We start from the raw sequence: 18,271 nt of genomic DNA on the forward strand, positions 1-18,271 counted from the left end.
GTTCTGAAGAACCTAGGGGCAGGACAGGTATAAAGACGCAGATGTAGAGAATGGACTTGAGGACATGGGGAGGGGGAAGGTTAAGCTGGGACGAAGTGAGAGAGTGGCATGGACATATATACACTACCAAATGTAAAATAGATAGCTAGTGGGAAGCAGCTGCATCGCAGGGGTAGATCAGCTCGGTGCTTTGTGACCACCTAGAGGGGTGGGATAGGGAGGGTGGGAGGGAGGCGCAATAGGGAGGGGATATGGGGATATATGTATACCTGTAGCTGATTCACTTTGTTATACAGCAGAAACTAACACAACAATGTAAAGCAATTATACTCCAATAAAGATGTTAAAAAATAAATAAAAATCTATTTATAAAAAAAAATAAAGAGCAGCACATGGACTTGAAATCAGTATTCTGGATGTGGAAGAGGGCAGGACTCAATCATGGCTGTTTTGCTGGTTCTCTTCTTTGAGAAGGAAGTGAAAGGATCGCATCACATGGCAGAATGTTTATTGAGAGTGTTCATGTTTTCTTCTTTCTGTTTGTCTTATCATGACACCCAGAGCAGGTGGTGGGACTTGTGTGCTGCCATGCTTCTTGGGAAGTTTGTGTTGCAAAGTTAAGAGAAGAAGTTGTCCTCAGAACATTGTTAACTTCTCTTTTCCTGGATCTTGTACTTGTTTTCAAATTTGGAGGGCGGCAATAAGGGCAGAGAGGGGGCAGTGTCAATGCAACAGAAAGGTTAAAGCAAGAGAAAAAAAGATGAGATGCCCCAAGATGGGCAAGGAGACGGAGATAATCCACAAAATTGTGGAGACCTTTGCCCTGTGGGGTTTAAGAGATGTGGTCTGTTCTTGGAGAGGGGAATGCCTGCCTGGGGGGACCAGATGAGTTGGAGATCCCACCTGGGTAAACAAATATTCTCAGAACAAGCTTGGCACAAAAGCAACTGAGACATTTGTATTCAAGAGACCCCACTCTCCCCACTCAGGTTTGGTAAGGAGATTTCAGTGGAGGCTGTGATGGATTAAAAATAAAGGAATATCTCCCCCACTTTCTGGCAACAACTCATGTCTCCAAAATTTGGATGTGACCCCTGGGAAAGGGAGGGGAGCCTCCCAAAATGATTGAAATTTACTTTCCCTACAGCCTCCCAGATTATAGGTTTACAGTCTGATTTAGAGAAAAAGAAATACTTTAATTTTTTTTACATTTGCCTTATTGTTTACATTTTATTTCCATTATGACTGTATGAAGTATGGTGAAGGGACTCAAAAGAATGATCTCTTGCCTCAGTGAAAGTCCTATCTAATCTAGAGATAATACTCTGATTTCTCTTGATCATGAAAGGTATTATAGCCAAATAGAAAGCAATGTGACTACTTGCCTTGTCATTTTATCTCGCTGTGTCTTAATTTCCTCCCCTGATAAACAGGGATAATAATGACATAACTTCACAAAGATTACTGATAGAATGTGAGATTCCCATGCAGATGGCGATATTAAATTTGTAATACCCATGAGATTTGTAGCATTTATTTAGGATATGGGTTAAAAGCTTGGCTTCTAGGGTCAGAACATCTGGTTATGCCCTGGTTTATGCCTATGTGAGTCTTTGTAGTTCTGGGTAAGCTAACTGCCCTCCCAAGACTTTAACTCCTTCAACTATAAGACGGGAATAATAATAGTAGCTAGTTTGTAGGGTGGTGTGAGAATTAAATACTATAACCCATGTAATGTTCCTAGCAAAGTGCTTGGTACGTTCTAAGTGTTAATTAACTATGATACATTGGGGAAGTTGAGATAAAACATTTTACAAAATTAAACACATCCTATAAATGTTAAGTCATCATTAAGTACTTGGTATTTCAGTTTAGTTGAAAAGAAATTTTTTAAAAGAAATTAAACACCTGGACCTAAAATATATATAATTATAACAACAAAAGGAGAGAAAATATTTATATCCACAGATGGGAACTATTCCTTATTTGGGTCTAAAAATAACCCAACACCATGATATAACTCAGATCCATAAATACTCATGGGATGATTAACCAATGCAGAGTTAAAATACAGTACTCAAAACTTCTTTTGTGCACGTATGTCTGAATATGTACATCTTTAAAATGAAACGGTTTTCATTAATTTGCCAGGCAGCTGATACAAAGGTCTAATCAATAATTCATCTTGGCAAAGAAACTCATTACTCAGCCGAGACTATGATGAAACTCCTGTCAGGAAGGCTTGCTTTGGCCAAACAAAACAACTAAATTAAGTGCAAAGTGAATAATCCAACTTTCTATAAATCATTCATTTCAGGATTAAACATTATGTATTTCTCCATTAAATATGCATCCCAGGCCTGGACATGTATTTACTTCTATATTGCTCAGTCCTGAGGGATAGCCAACACGGTCTTCTTGGAGTCTCTTTGAAACTACCAGCCCACTGGGCAGAACAAAAGCAAATAAAGGAGAGTTTTGGAGAAGCCAAGAATTGAGAACCGGAAGTCCTCAAAGCCAACCTTTCACATAATCTGGGTATCCCCTCCATCCCTACTCTGAAGGCTGGTCATCCTCTTCTGTGTAAACACTACTGTGAATGGGGGGTTTACTACCCATTTTAGTTAAAAATCTTTCCATTTCTAATGGCAGAAAACCCAATCCAAACTAGCTTAAGCAAAATGGGAATTTATTGCTACGTATCTCGGAGCATGAAGAGTCTAAGTCCATACTATCAGTCTTGGCATAATCGAGACTTAACCAATGTCACCAGGATTTGTTCTTTTTTCCCACATTTATTCTTAGCTCCTCTTTCTCTCAAGTAGACGCTCCTTGTGGTGGCACAATGGCAGCTGCAGCCTTCTACTCCGTCCTTCAGGGCCAGCAGGTAAAGATCATCCCCCTGGATAACTCAAAGGAAACTCAGAATTGTTTCTTTTTGGCTCTAATTGGCCTAACTTGTGGCTTTTTAAATTTTTGAATATCACAGACTTCAATCAGAATACTTTAAAAAATATTATTCTGCATGCACTTAACAAATCTGACAAAAGGTAAGAATCCAGTTGACTTGTTCACATATATTTAAAATCGTTAAGTACAGGTAACCATGAACACTTCACTGCATTAATCTGAGGGCATCCTACTTCTGTGCACACATTCACGTAACACTACTGGTAATTACCCTGGAGCAGAGGCAAGATGGAGATGGAGGAATCACCCTACAAAGCAAGTTTAAGGGATTAAACAGCGTCGTCATCGTCGTCATCACTACTGAGGACAAAGCTGCTGCCTGTGGACAGGGGCCCTTCCTCCTTAACATTCCCTAAATCACCCACAGTCCCTCTCTCATGAGAATCTTCAAACAACTTGTCACTGGCATCGTCATCAAACAACTTCTCGTTGGAATCGTCATCTTCGAACTTTTTTTTTCTTTTTTCTTTTTTTAACCACCAATAAACAAAGATTTATTTGGAAATTTCCAAACCTGCCAGAAGTGGCACTTGCCAAGCCCTAGGCCCACCTTCCTTACCAAGCTCCAAAGGACAACAATAGTCCTCGCCATCTCTCCCCTGCACCTACCCCTGCCCACACACACCCATGCCTCAGGCCACACCAGAGAACTAGTGTGCCCTCCCTCTAGGAAGCGTTGCCCCTGGGCCCAAGAGCTGGGGTGGCAGCCCTCTGGCCTCTCAGGAGATGATGGAGGCCAGAGCCGCTTGCATGGATTGAGAAAAGAAAATAAGGAAGGAGACACCAAGTAGGGCTCCCTGAAAAACCCCAGCTTACCCCTGTACAAAAAAAAGCGGCTCCCGCATAGAAAAACCTGCTCCACAAATAGTGCAAATACCCAAGAAAGGAAAAAAAACCCAGCAGCAATCCATCCCTGCTCAGTGGATTGAGAGGGGTGGGGTAGGTCTACGCAGTGTTCTGATACCTCAGGCTCGGTTTACGTGCCGTGGTTGCGGGGGGATGAGTCAGCGGCCGTGGAACTATAATGAAAGGGAAGAAGAGATATCGAAGCAATCAGTCCAAATGGAAAAGCAGAACAAATGACTGTTTGGTGACCAAAATCCTACTCTCCACAATATTCACCACTGATCATTATTCTAAGTTGTTCTAGTAAAGCATTCCTTTCATTAGATATAAACTAATTTTTGGAATTTCCATTCCCAGTCCTAACTTTGCATTCCAGAATCACACAGAACAAGACTACTTCCTCTTCCCAATGGCAGTCCTTCAACTGTTTGTATACAGACATCAAATCCCCTTTGGTCTAGTCTCCTCCAGGTTAAATATATCAACATACGAGGAAATAGACTTTTTGGATTGAAAATAAATCAAGGTAGGCTATTAAGTAGACACTAGAATCTTACTGTGGAACTAAATATAACTTTTTGTTCTGTTTATCTTTGTTTCAAAGAAAATGATAAATTTGACAATGATTGGCACTGGCAAGGCTATTGGTGAAATAAACATTTTCAAGGACAATCAGTTGATTAGGTAATATTGATTAGATAATTTAGGCCAACCATTCAATCGAAGACACAAAAAACCTGAACAAAATATTTTAAAATATTCTTTCAACTACCAAAGGGCTAACAAAACAATGAAAAATCACTAGGCCTAAAAGTAAAGAATATGCTAAACCAGAGAAGTAAGTCTAGAACTCAAAGTTTCTTTTGCCATAAAGGCATTTTCCAATCTGGAAGGGACATCTGCAAAACTGTGGTTTGGGCTGCCTGATGAAGTTAGAGGAAAAGTGTCAAGATCTAGAATTCACCAAAGTTAGGGACTTCGATAAACCACTATCCAGTATAAGCTAGGACAAAAAGGGCTATACCCTCAGGATAAGGATGAACCTGTTGTCCTATGGGCTTGCAACCTCACAACAAGTGATCTAAGTAATCCATAAACCTTCAAGCATTGCACTTGAATTATGGTAGTCTTAGACTGGTGACACACAAAATGCCTGGCAGAAGCAAATTCAAAAGGTTCTTTCTGGAGAAGATCACATTATACTGGGACTCAAATTATTTATACCAATAATTTCCAAATGCAATAACCTCCATACATTCAAGATAGCCAGGCATACAAGAAATTAAGACAACATGAGTAAGAACCTATGGAGACAAGGGACAACAGAAACAAAGCTGAAAAGACCTCAAGTAGTGGAATATATATATGTAACTAAATCACTTTGCTGTACACCTGAAACTGACACAACGTTGTAAGTCAACTATACTTCAACAACAACAGCAAAAGACTAAGCCAAAACACCCTTAGAAGAAAACATTGGGGTATATTTTCATTACCTTGGATTTGGAAATGGATTCTTAAATATGACATGAAGATAACAAGCAACAAAAGAAAAAACTGACGAAATGAACTTTATCAAAACTAAACTTTTGTGCAAAGGACATTATCAAGAAAGTGAAAAGACAACCTACAGAATGGGAGATAATATTTTCAAATCATGTACCTGGTAAGAAATGAATATCCAGAATATATTGAATGTAAAGAATTCCTACAACTCAACAACAAAAAGACAAACCCAATTGTAAAATAGGAAAAGGACATAAATAGATATTTCTCCAAAGAAGATACACAAATGACCAACAAGCATATGAAAATAGGTTCAACATCATTAGCCAGCAGATACCACCTCACACCTACTAGAATGGCTAAGTGGTTTTTTTTGGTTTCTTTTTTTTTCATTTTTAAGGAAAGTAAAAATTGTTGGTGAGGTTGTAGAACAATTGGAACGCTTGTACATTGGGGGTGGGAATATAAAATGGTGAACCCACTGAGCCAAACGGCATGGTAGTTCCTCAGAAAGATAAACACAGAATTACCATATGACCCAGCAATTTCATCTTAGTCATATACCCCAAAAATCTTAAGCAGAGACTTTAACAGATACTTGTACACCAATGATCATTGCACTATTATAGCCAAACAGTGGAAACACCCCCAAGTGTCTATCAACAGATGAACAGATAAACAAAACGTGGTGTATACGTACAATTGAATGTTATTCATCCATAAAATGGAATGACGTTCTGATACATGGTACAACATAGGTGAAACTTAAGAACATTACACTATATGAAAAAGCCATACAAAGAAGGACAAATATTATTCCGCTTATATGAAATATCTAGAATAGGCAAATTCAGACAGAAAGTAGAACGGTGGTTGCCAGGGGCTGAGGGAAGGGGTAATGGGAGTTATTGCTTAACTGTTACTGACTTTCTCCTCGGGTGATGAAGAAGATTTGAAAATAGATAACGTACATAATTTTGTACAACGTTGTAATGTAATTAATACCACTGAATTGTACATTAAAAATGGATAAAATGGCAACTTTTATGGTATATATGTATTACCACAATTTTTTTTTTTAAAAAAAAGAATCCAGGCAGAAACCAGAGCATTTTCTTATAGTCTTCATCATTTGCTGGGGGTAGAAAAGCCCCACAATGAACCAAGATAGATAAGATGGATTTAAAATTCAAATAGAAAATTACCCAGCCTACTTTAACATAAACATTCAATGCATTGTCTACATTCCACATTCCTGGTGTTTTTAAGTCATGACTCAAGTTTGAAATGATGCCCTTGCCATGGTCCAAGATTCTCCATCATACTGGAAATCCAAAGGGGTGGCTGGTACCAAAGACACAAATGAGAGGCAGGAGAGGACAGCAAATGACAACTGTCAACAGATGTGCAGAAGCCACAAGAGTGTCAGCATCACCTTAGGGGAATTTAGGATGGGAAACAGGATTAAACCAAAAGCCAAAACTTAGAGGTGTTCATGAAAATTAGCTGTGAACCAGGAGCAACAGCTGAGAGTAAGAACCACAGCTGGAGTGGGCAATGCCCTGGGGTCAACCACAGTGGACCACAAAAGAGCAAAATCAGAGCTGAGCACAGGGCCCAGAGACAAAAAAAGATAAAGCAGGGTCAGAGTTCAGAAAAGGATGGCAAGGCAGAGGGGTCAGGAATCGGGACGGCTAACAGGAGCGCTGTTTGATCGTGAGCTTCTGAGCCACCTTCAAAGCGTCTGTGCCCCCTGCTTCAGAACTCCACCAAGCAAGGTTATAAAAACGCAAGTAGTAGGACCCAATTCCAGACTCACTGAATCAGTATCTCCTGGGGGTTGGACCCAGGTATACGTATTCTAACATGTTCCCAGATGCTTCTTGGCTCTCTAAAGTATGAGAACCACAAATCATTCACACAGCTTCTGAGATAGACTGGAAGCTCCCAGGTTCAACATGATGCCCAGGATCTATCCTCACTGGGGGCTATGCAGGTCCTGCCAGCAAGTTTTAGTAAACATAGACTCTGAACTGGCTGGGGCTGGAGAGGGAACTACGACAACGGCACCAACTCTTTATGGAGCACCCACCCTGTGCCAGTGCTTTCCTAGCATTGCTACATTTAATGCTTACTTATGAGGAGGGTCCCATTATTATTCCCAATTTACAGGGGATGAAACTCAGACTAAGAGAAACCAAACGACTTGTCCTGGGCCACCTAGCCGGGCAAGAGCAGCTTCAGGTTCTGGGCCAGGTTGACTCCAAGACCTGTGCTCTTTCCATATACCAACGTGTCACAGAATTTTTCAACCATTGTTTTAAAAAGGTGGTGGATGAAGAGGAGACTGTAGCACTAGTTGTTGGTGAGTCTTTTGTTAATTAAAAACTTATTTCACCATGGCATGTCCAGGGCGTTACGGGGAAGCAAGACTCTGCTGTCTTTTCTAATTATCTTGATCCCCCAGTCAGAAGGTATTGTCAGGTTGTGTAATCTCGTTCGTTTTTTGTTTTTTTTCATCCCAGGGAAGAAGGATCTGAGATTAAGTTTAGGAAGAGATTGAAAACCAAAGCTCAGAGGAACAGAATAAAATGATGCAGAGGCATCCTGAATCAGGAGAAAAAAAATGATAGGACTTTGTTGATGGAGCTGCTGAAGGAAGAGAAGATGCTGAAGGCATCTCAGAGGGAAGAGCAGGGGGAATGAAAGAGAGCAGAGCCCAGGGAAGAGAGATAACCGGGTGGAGAACAGAGATAAAAGGCAGCACACGGGCAAGGCCAGGGAGGAGGACGGCAGGCTCTCCAGGCCACTTCCTTTCTCTTTCTGTTTTGTTTCTGTCTCTCAGGTTATATCTTCAAAAGGAGGGAGGAGGCCATTTTGGAGCATATGTTAAATGTTCAATCCTGAGCATTCAATCTCTATGCCTGAAAACATAGCCTCATTTGGTGGTAAATCTAAACTCTAGTCTCTTGAAGAATGTGAGGCCCAGGCCCAAAGACCTTCTGGCTTCATGTCCTTCACATTCCCCCCACTCCCATTTCCAGGTCTGTTGTATTCAGACAGACGTAGGCAGGGAGAACACCTGATTTTCCTGAGGTTACTAGGGGGAAACCTACAACTTCCAGCTGAATAGCCCTTTCCACCTCACACACTAGTATAATCATTGAGAGATCACCATGGTACTTTATGTATCTGGAGGGGCCAGGGCACAGGGGCTAAGGCCCTGGGCTTTGGAGCTGCTCCAGAACTTGAATCCAGCTCAACTGCAGACAAGCTACTTTTTGTATCTGAGGTTCCATTTCCTCATCTATCAAACGGACAAAACTGGCAGCTCCCTCATAGAGACGTTGCTATGATTAAATAAAATAGTGCATTTAAAGTGCTTAGGGCCCAGGAGATGGAAGCAACCTAAGTGTCCATCATCAGATGAATGGATAAAGAAGATGTGGCACATATATACAATGGAATATTACTCAGCCATAAAAAGAAACGAAATTGAGCTATTTGTAATGAGGTGGATAGATCTAGAGTCTGTCATACAGAGTGAAGTAAGTCAGAAAGAGAAAGACAAATACCGTATGTTAACACATATGTATGGAATTTAAGAAAAAAAATGTCATGAAGAACCTAGGGGTAAGACAGGAATAAAGACACAGACCTACTAGAGAATGGACTTGAGGATATGGGGAGGGGGAAGGGTAAGCTGTGACAAAGCGAGAGAGAGGCATGGACATATATACACTACCAAACGTAAGGTAGATAGCTAGTGGGAAGCAGCCGCATAGCACAGGGAGATCAGTTCGGTGCTTTGTGACCACCTAGAGGGGTGGGATAGGGAGGGTAGGAGGGAGGGAGACGCAAGAGGGAAGAGATACGGGAACATATGTATAACTGATTCACTTTGTTATAAAGCAGAAACCAACACACCACTGTAAAGCAATTATACTCCAATAAAGATGTAAAAAAATAAAATAAATAAATAAATAAAGTGCTTAGGGTAGTGCCTGGCACACAGAAGTGCTGAAATCATGTTGGTGCTGACTGCTGGCCCTGTGAGTAGGTCCAAGTGCAAAGCTAGGTGCACATGGCAGGCACCCCATGAAGATGATATTGACTCCTGGATTGAGGGCGCTTGATTCTAGCTCTCATTCACGATAGAGGGAACCTGGAAGGTCACTGGACCTCTCTGTGCTTCCCTTTTTCTCCTTTATAAAATGGAGATGCACCCTTCCTCTGACACAGACTGCTATGTGTTTGAAAATGCTTAGAAAAGTATGAAACAGCATAGAAATACAGAAGTGGTCATTTCCATTACTCTAACACTGCACTTTTACCAAGCTGACCACTCTCTACTGAGCTTACAAAGTTTCACGGTAGCTAAGAGTTTTCGCTCTAATTGGCCATCACCTCCTAGGGCAGAATGTTTCTACCCGCATCCTGCATTGACGCCGGACACTTGCATCAAAGGCACAGTTCCACAGCTTCCAGGAAGTGTGCATGCAGAATTCCAAACATTCATTCTTTTTTCTCTCTTCGTTCTTTTTGCCTCTCAGGTACATTAGAAATGATTCAAATTTCTGTACTATGCATTTAGCATAATAAAGACGGAAATGGCTTTGTAGACTGTAAGCTGTCTGGGAACAGGGACCAGGCAGGTCTGTCTAGTTCATCGTTATACCCCAGCACCCAACACGGCCCTTTGGCACATAGGAGACACCCAATACGCTTTTGTTAGATGAGTAAATGTGGTAGAAATCAAGACTGTTTGCCCAACAGCCGTTCCCAGGTTCTCCCATGCTGACTGATCCTAAGTTTTGGCTGAACGGCAATGTGCCCAGCCTCAGTCCCTCTTGCCTAAGGGTGGGCCTGTGACCCAGTGAAATATATGCGGAGGTCTTCTGGTAAACTCTATGAAACATTTCCCTTTTTGACAAAAGATAAGTGTCATATTAGGGAAAAAGTCCCATTTCCCATCTACCCCTTCCTTCCTGCCTGGGATGCAGGAAGAGTCAAGGGAAGTCACAGAGACTCTAATATCTCATTGCCAACTAAAGGATGTCACTAACCACCTGGCTCTACAAGGATTGAGTGATGAGCCACCGTAGCTGCCGACCTTCAACACACCCTGAAAGAAGTTCAGGGCGGAGATCAGGAATGAGAAACTCTGTGCTCTGGGGGAAAAGGCAGAACAGGCCTTCAGATAGATATTTTCAGAAGAAAACTTATATGAACCTGGATTCTTGCAGCTTCACATACTTAGAAAAGCACTAAAACCATTAACTATCTGTTCCTTGTGACTAGCAGCAACCTTCTACAGAGAAGTGAATGTACTCCCTTGGATGAACATACTCCCTTCACCAAATTCACATATATACGGGGTCTCCCATTATATTTAGGTACCGGAGGGCAGAGAGTTGCCTTTTGACCAAGTTCCTTGTTCTGCAACAAAGGTTTCCACTTAACCCATCCTCCATGTTTCTCTTATCACCTCGGTGCCCTCTCCTCATTATGCCTCTGATACCTCTGAAGAGATTCACAGCACTGCCCTGTCCCCCACCCAGACATTCCTTCTCTGTTTATCTTTTCTGTTTCCTCATTATCGCTTTCCACAAACCAAATAGTACATCTTGGTTTTTAATTACTTTAATGGGCCTCATGTCCACAGTAATTGGGACATTGAGGTCATTATCCTGTCTCCTCAGATCTTCTTGAACAATTTTATTGATCATTTCTTGGACTAGACTCACATAAACCTATAATTTAGGCCAAGGGTTAACCTGATTAATTAGCATCATTACTTTCTGGTGCAAAGCTGTCCTCCCTTTAAAATAGTAGTTTGCAAACATGGCCGTATATTAGAAGTACCCGAGGTGCTTTAAAAACTCCTGAAGCCCAGGTCTCCCCCATGCCAATTAAACCAAGAGTGCAGAGGGGAGTCCAGCTTCAGGACTTTTTTAAGCTCCCCACAAGATTCCAGTGTACAGCCAAGTTTGAAAATCAGTGGTTTAGACAAGGACTTCCCAATCTTTAATGTGCATGTGAATCACACAGAGGCCTTATTTAAATGCAGATTTTGAGGGTCTGGGGTGGGACTGATATTCTGCATTACTAACTAGCTCCCAGGTGATGACAATATTTGTCTGAGGCCCACAGTTTGCATGGCAAGAGGCTAGAAACTAGATTTTGCAGTCTATTCTAATGCTGGATCTGAAATTAAATTCCCCTTGGGTCCAACTGCAAAGTCACAGAAAAAAAATAATCCCTGCAATAAAGTCAAGAGCTGGGGCAGTGAATGAAAGAACTCAGAGGGTTGTTGTCTTTGATCTCTAATTTAGTTATGGGCTTGGGTGGACAAACCATCCCAGTTTGTCGGGGACCGAGGGGAGGTTCTTGCATGCAAGGATTTTGAGCGTTAAAACTGGGACAGGGCTCCCCTGGTGGTGCAGTGGTTGAGAGTCCGCCTGCCAATGCAGGGGACACGGGTTTGTGCCCCGGTCTGGGAAGATACCACATGCCGCGGAGCGGCTGGGCCCGTGAGCCATGGCCGCTGAGCCTGTGCGTCCGGAGCCTGTGCTCCACGACGGGAGAGGCCACAACAGTGAGAGGCCTGCGTACCGCAAAACAAAAAACTGGGACAAGCTGGCCACCCTAGTTAATGGCGGCGTCCCTAAGAGAGCAACAGCCGAGCTTTGCACTTCAGCGTTCCGATTCCTCTTTCTGAGAAAAGGAGTCCACCTCAGGGTCACGTGTATGCCGGGAAAGATAGCTTATGGAAAAGAAATGCGGAGTTGCATGCCCAACAAGAACTTAAAGAATGTGACTTCAAAGGGTAACTAATCAGGCAGGTGAAATTAGAAAATTCCAAGAACAAGGTTATACCAGGGCCGTAGAGGTCAATCTAGGGTTACATGGTTTAGGTCTCTGCTCTAGCACTGGTTTCCTGTGTAGCCTGGGGTAACTCATTCCCCCTCTCTGGGCCTCAGTGTCATCAGCTAAGAAATGAGAGTTGAATCGAAGGGTGTGTAGCGTCTTTCCTGTTTCCCCGTCCCCCGACTGCTTATGCAACACGGATAAAGCTACAGCAGAAGTACACCTTTTCAGCGCAGTTAGAAAGTGAACCCACCTTCTGTTTTGCGAGCAGCCATCCCCAGGTCTCTCCAGGCTCCTCCACAGCAGCATGAGCGTTCCTCGTATTCGGGAACACTTCCCTTTGCTGTCCTTTAGTGCTCAGAGAGCCGAGAACTCACGGTGCTTGTTTGTTTGTTTTTTTTCCTTAAGACCGTAACATGCGGACAAATCTAAATGAAACTCTATTTCAGATCCAGCCTTTTGGTTACAAGTGGTTTCCTCCCTCCACGCAGGGAGCCCACTTAACTTTTCGTTTTTCTTTAGAGAGACAAAGAGCCTCGCCAGCCACCCACTGCCGGATTCCTGTTAACCTTTCATTAAGCCCGCTGACACCTGACTTCAGCTCTTCATGACTTAGTTCAACACATTCCCATTTCAGTGGGTCCACCTGGCTTCATTAAGGTTCCTGCCAGCTTCTCTACTAGCAGCTTCCTCCGCAAATGCAAATAAGATCCTGCGTAACTAATACGGGGGGCAAGGGAAGATTGAGCTCTAAAGGGGTTGGCATTGGAGAAGCATCCCAACACTCAGGTTGCCATGGACCTGAGTAAACTAAAACCCATTTCGAACCAACACGGGTCAGTGTCTCAGTTTCAAATGCTTGAAGTGTTAAACGAGGGCCATCCCTGTGAAGTATGGGGTAGTGGTGAAGAGCCTGGAGTCCTTCAGGCCTGGTTTCCAGACACGGCTCTGTCACAGCGGGTAGGACTATGTGACCTTGAGCAAATTTCTTCACCTCTCTCTGCTTCTCGGGAGTAATATACTGTTTCATGGGGCAGCTGTGAGGATTCAATGAGAAACTGCCTTGACGCACTTGGTAGAGGAGCACCCAGAACATAGCAAACGCTCTTTAAGGATGGGATGTTATCCATTTCTTTTAGTCTAGAAAGGCCAAGGTGGAGGTTTCAGAATTAGGTTGCTTTAAATCCTCAAGGTTTGACTGTGGTCCCACCATGTAAACATCAACTGTAAGAGCCCTGTCGCCATCAAATTCCTTCCCTGTGGGAATAAAAACACGACTCTGATTCCCTTCTACTGCATTTCCCCGGTGGGTTTTGTCTCATTTAGATTTTTAGGCTCCTTAAGGGAAGTGATTCTCTCTTCTGGGCCCCCTACGCAATAGATACTAGGGAGTTATTTGTAGACTGCTACCAATTCATCCTGATTGCACAGAGAGGGAAAGAGGAACAAGTGCCCCAGCAAACTCCTCGGATCAAGGAGTCTCAGTATAGAAAACCATAATTCAAAAAGAGTCATGTACCAAAATGTTCATTGCAGCTCTATTTACAATAGCCTGGAGATGGAAACAACCTAAGTGTCTATCATCGGATGAATGGATAAAGAAGATGTGGCACATATATACAATGGAATATTACTCAGCCGTAAAAAGAAACGAAATTGAGCTATTTGTAATGAGGTGGATAGACCTAGAGTCTGTCATACAGAGTGAAGTAAGTCAGAAAGAGAAAGACAAATACCATATGCTAACACATATATATGGAAGTTAAGGAAAAAAAAAGTCTGGAAGAACTTAGGGGTAAGACAGGAATAAAGACACAGACCTACTAGAGAATGGACTTGAGGATATGGGGAGGGGGAAGGGTAAGCTGTGACAAAGTGAGAGAGAGGCATGGACATATATACACTACCAAACGTAAGGTAGATAGCTAGTGGGAAGCAGCCGCATAGCACAGGGAGGTCAGTTCGATGCTTTGTGACCGCCTGGAGGGGTGGGATAGGGAGGGTAGGAGGGAGGGAGACGCAAGAGGGAAGAGATATGAGAACATATGTATATGTATAACTGATTCACTTTGTTATAAAGCAGAAACTAACACACCATTGTAAAGCAATTATACTCCAATAAAGATGTAAAAAAGAGTCTCAGTATAAGAATTATATATTTATTAATTCATCATTCTGTGACTTCCACTCCCCATCTCCTAAACCTTTGAGTCTCAAACTAGCTGCCTTGTTCTAGTTCCTGGCCATGTTCTGCTTGCCTAGGACATTCTTTTTATTTTTATTTTTTTTTTTGCGGTATGCGGGCCTCTCACTGTTGTGGCCTCTCCCGTTGCGGAGCACAGGCTCCGGACGTGCAGGCTCAGCGGCCATGGCTCACGGGCCCAGCCGCTCCGTGGCATGTGGGATCCTCCCGGACTGGGGCACGAACCCGTGTCCCCCGCATCGGCAGGCGGACTCTCAACCACTGCGCCACCAGGGAAGCCCTAGGACATTATTTTAATACTAAGTGTGAGTGTTAGTGCCTGTAAGTGGACACACAAACTTCCATTTCAGTAGAGGCCACATCACTTCCCCCTGCTTCACTCCTCCGCATCAGCTGCCCATCCTCTGAGTTTGCCACTCCAGCCTTGGGCAGAGCCTAAGGGTGCTTCTTCTATGCCCCCTTGGGTGGAAATCAGGAGATAGGAATCTCACATCTGCATTGGGAAGATTCCTCTGTCACAGCATGGAGAACAAATTGGAGACGGAAAGGAGTGAAGTTGGTGAGGGTGGTTAGAAGCTACCCTAAGAGTCCAGGCAGGAAGTAATGCTAGCTTAACCGAGGGCTGACAAGGAGCCCACCCAGACCTTGGGCACTGGCTGCTGGAAACTCCCACTGCCCCGCGCCCCCCCGATGGCCACACCCACCAGCACAGAGCCCTGGTTACAGGAGAGTATTTTCTTACAATCTCCATCCTCCTATTAGGGGTTATTATGCTTCCATAGTTCTCAAACTCTAAGGTGCATCATAATCACCTGGAAGACTTGTTCAACTACAGATCACAGGGCTCCACTTGGGAGTTTCTGAGTCAGTAGGTGTGGTGCGGGGATGAGAATGTGTATGACTAACAAGGTCCAGGTGATACTCAGGCTGCTGGTCTGAAGTGCCCCGTTTGAGAACCACGCAGCAACAGCAGTGGTTCTCAGCCCTGGCTGCACATTAGAGCCACTTGGAGCATTAAAAAAAAAAAAAAAATTCAGATGCCCAGGCCACACCCTAGACCAATTACAAAAGAATCTTCTAAAGGGTAGGACTCAGGAATCGACATTTTAAAATATTCCCCAGATAACTGCAGTGTTCAGCTAAGGTTGAGAGCTACTAGGCTAGAGGGTCCTGGAGGCCATTACCAGTTGTAAAATACTACAACTACTCATTTAGATGTTTCTGAATCTGACCAAGGAGCTGCAGAAATATAGTTGGGAAAAGACTGAAGATGGCCCCTTGCAAAACACAAAGATACTCATTGAGCTGACATGTTCTGTTTAGGGGGTATCGTATTTGCTGTCGGCTTTTCTAGGTAGACCCGAGTTGGTCATGGCACTGGTGGTGGTCGTTTGGGAAGGTGGGTAGGCAGGCAGCATGAGCTAAGTTAGGATGGGGTGTCTCAGTGACCCATGAAATATTAAAACCTGTTTGTACAAGGTCACCTAGTCCCACTCCATTTTCCAGATGGGGACACTGGAGCCCTGCACCTGTCTCTACTGCCCCACACCCACCCACCCCCAGTTTCTAAATTTGAATGTAACAGGCTGGTCAAGTCATTTCCAGTATTTTCAGTTAGCACAGAGGAGAAAGTCAAGCTAAATAAAGAAGCAACCAGCGTTCTGCTAATTATTTCCTTCACTTAGTCCAAACCTGCCACTCACCTCGGCACCGAAAGAGTGAGGCAGAAGGCATGCTGCCCTGGGCAGGTAGTTCTCCAAGTGCTCAGGTAAGAGGGGGATGTTTTTATTAACTGCTGGATCCGTGTGAACTAACAGTTCGAGGAATCTAGAGGCTGTGGCAGTCAAGTCATAAGACTGCTTTTTTCTCCCTCTCTTAAAAGTAATGTCAAGAGAGTCGAAATATAAAGTATGGTTACCTGGAAAGACTGTGCACTTATTTCATTAAGGCGGTTACTGCCCCAAACATACCAGGAAGTATTTCAGACAAATTTCTTTCAGCTCTGGCTGACGCTCCACATTTCTGCCCAACCAGAGGCCTCTCACTCAGGTGCACATTCTTTCCATTCAGTCATCAACTGCTTGTTTTAACCTCTCTCCCATGGTTCCTCATGCTACTAGCTCTCAAAGTAGGTTTAAATAAACCTATTCTTATTGAGGAGTCAATTCCCATGAACTTTATTTAGAGAAACTGATCTGGACCGACTCACTGTCACATCCATGTGCCCGCCCTGTTTGAACATCCATGTCATTCGCCACAATTTACTCTGATGAACTCTTGGCTGTTTCCAACATTAAATTCCCCAAGCAAGAATTAAGATGTGACACTATGGTCGCCTCTAAAGATACTCAGGTGTGAACAGAAAATAATAGAAAACCTAGACATTTTAGAGGGGAGTCAAAATGATGGTGTGATTCCATGTCGTTTCCTGCATTATTGATGACAGTCAATACATAATATATCATCAATATGTTATTGATGACAATCAATAACGCAGGGATGCTCACACCATACCCAGAGTGGGGCACTGAATTCTTCAAGCTGGGCATAAAAGGAGAGATACAAATGAATGCAAGGCAAAGGCAACTAGGGTAGGGAAGGGACCAGAAATCATGTTCCAGAAACAAGGCAATTTAGAGAAACATGAGGTTCTCCTTTCAGTATCTGGAGCACTGTTACCAGGTTGAAGAGAGTTTAGACCTGTTCTGTGTAAGCACAAGTTCAACTAGGACCAGCAGGCAGATGCTATCTGGACACAGACTTTGTTCTAAATATTTCGAAGTCTCAGAAGTGCCCTGAGATTGAATGGACTTCCTTGGGTGTGATAGTGAGTTCACCATCACTGAAGGTGTTCAATTATACTGTGGAAGATCACTTAGCAGTGATGCTACAGAGATTAAACCATGAGAAGGTGTGGTCTCTAAGGTAACTTTCACTTGTGAAACTAAGGCAAGACTGGATCAGTGACACCAAGGCAACAGACGGTTTTAAAAAAAAAACATTCTAAGACTTATTTTGATAATTCACACATCATATCCTCATCCTCAATCCTAAGAGAAAGGGGCACTTTAGAGTGTGAAAAGACCATCTTCATTTTCTCTTTCGTCGAGTACATTTTTACCTTCTCCAGCACTGTCTAGCCTGTAAAGAGAGAAGAGAGGCTGATGATGAGAAACACCAAGACCAGGAATGAATGGATGCTGGTAGATTATAAAACACCTAATCAAGGGCTGTTAGAGTTAAAAGGGCTCAGAGTCCAGTCCAGTCCAGAGTCCAGTCCAAGCCTCACATTTCACAGATGGGAAAACTGAGGCCACAGGGGATAAAGGGCTTTTGCCAATCTATTATAATAAGGGGATTTAAAGTTTCTGTATTAGCAAAGTATAAAATCATGATCTAAATTTACCAAGAGGATCTCCAAGTATGACTTTGAAAAGTTACCTTGCTAACCTTTAGTTTCCCTACTTGTTAAAATTTACTTGTTAATATAGATATTGTGGTATTGATGCAATTATTAGGTGAAAGCAAGGTCTTCATCACAGTTTACACCAAATCTTTTCACTTCTTTACCAAAAAGCTATTTAACAGGACAGATATCCAAAATCCCTTTCCAAAGACTCTTCAAATTATTTAAAAAACAAAACAAAAACCTGCTCCCATGGTCTAATTTGCCAGAGGAATTAAATCCCAGGAATGATACTATACATGCTTTTTCATTTTCCATACTGCCAACTCTCCTCTCAGTGAACTCCAGTTTAACAATGACCTTTTAAAGTGAGTCACCCAGAGTGGAACAACTAATGGGTAGAATGACATATCACCTTCTTTCTTTTGCATGTCATACTTCTGTTAATGCAACCTGCCACTGTATTTGCA

General features: G+C 42.9%; 1 protein-coding gene across 1 annotated transcript in view; it reads right to left on the reverse strand.

Annotated features, from left to right (window-relative positions):
- Positions 1-16,465: 16,465 nt before the first annotated feature.
- Positions 16,466-18,271, reverse strand: part of TIMD4 (T cell immunoglobulin and mucin domain containing 4) — a 34,664-nt gene continuing 32,858 nt past the window's right edge. Inside the window, exon 9 of the mRNA XM_082652507.1 lies at positions 16,466-17,536. Coding sequence (XP_082508633.1) covers positions 17,464-17,536 — 73 coding nt within the window. The 3' untranslated portion in view covers positions 16,466-17,463. The remainder of the gene's footprint in view (positions 17,537-18,271) is intronic.

The sequence above is a fragment of the Grampus griseus genome, assembly GCF_964374135.1.
Source record: "Grampus griseus genome assembly, chromosome: 3".
NCBI lineage: Eukaryota > Metazoa > Chordata > Mammalia > Artiodactyla > Delphinidae > Grampus > Grampus griseus.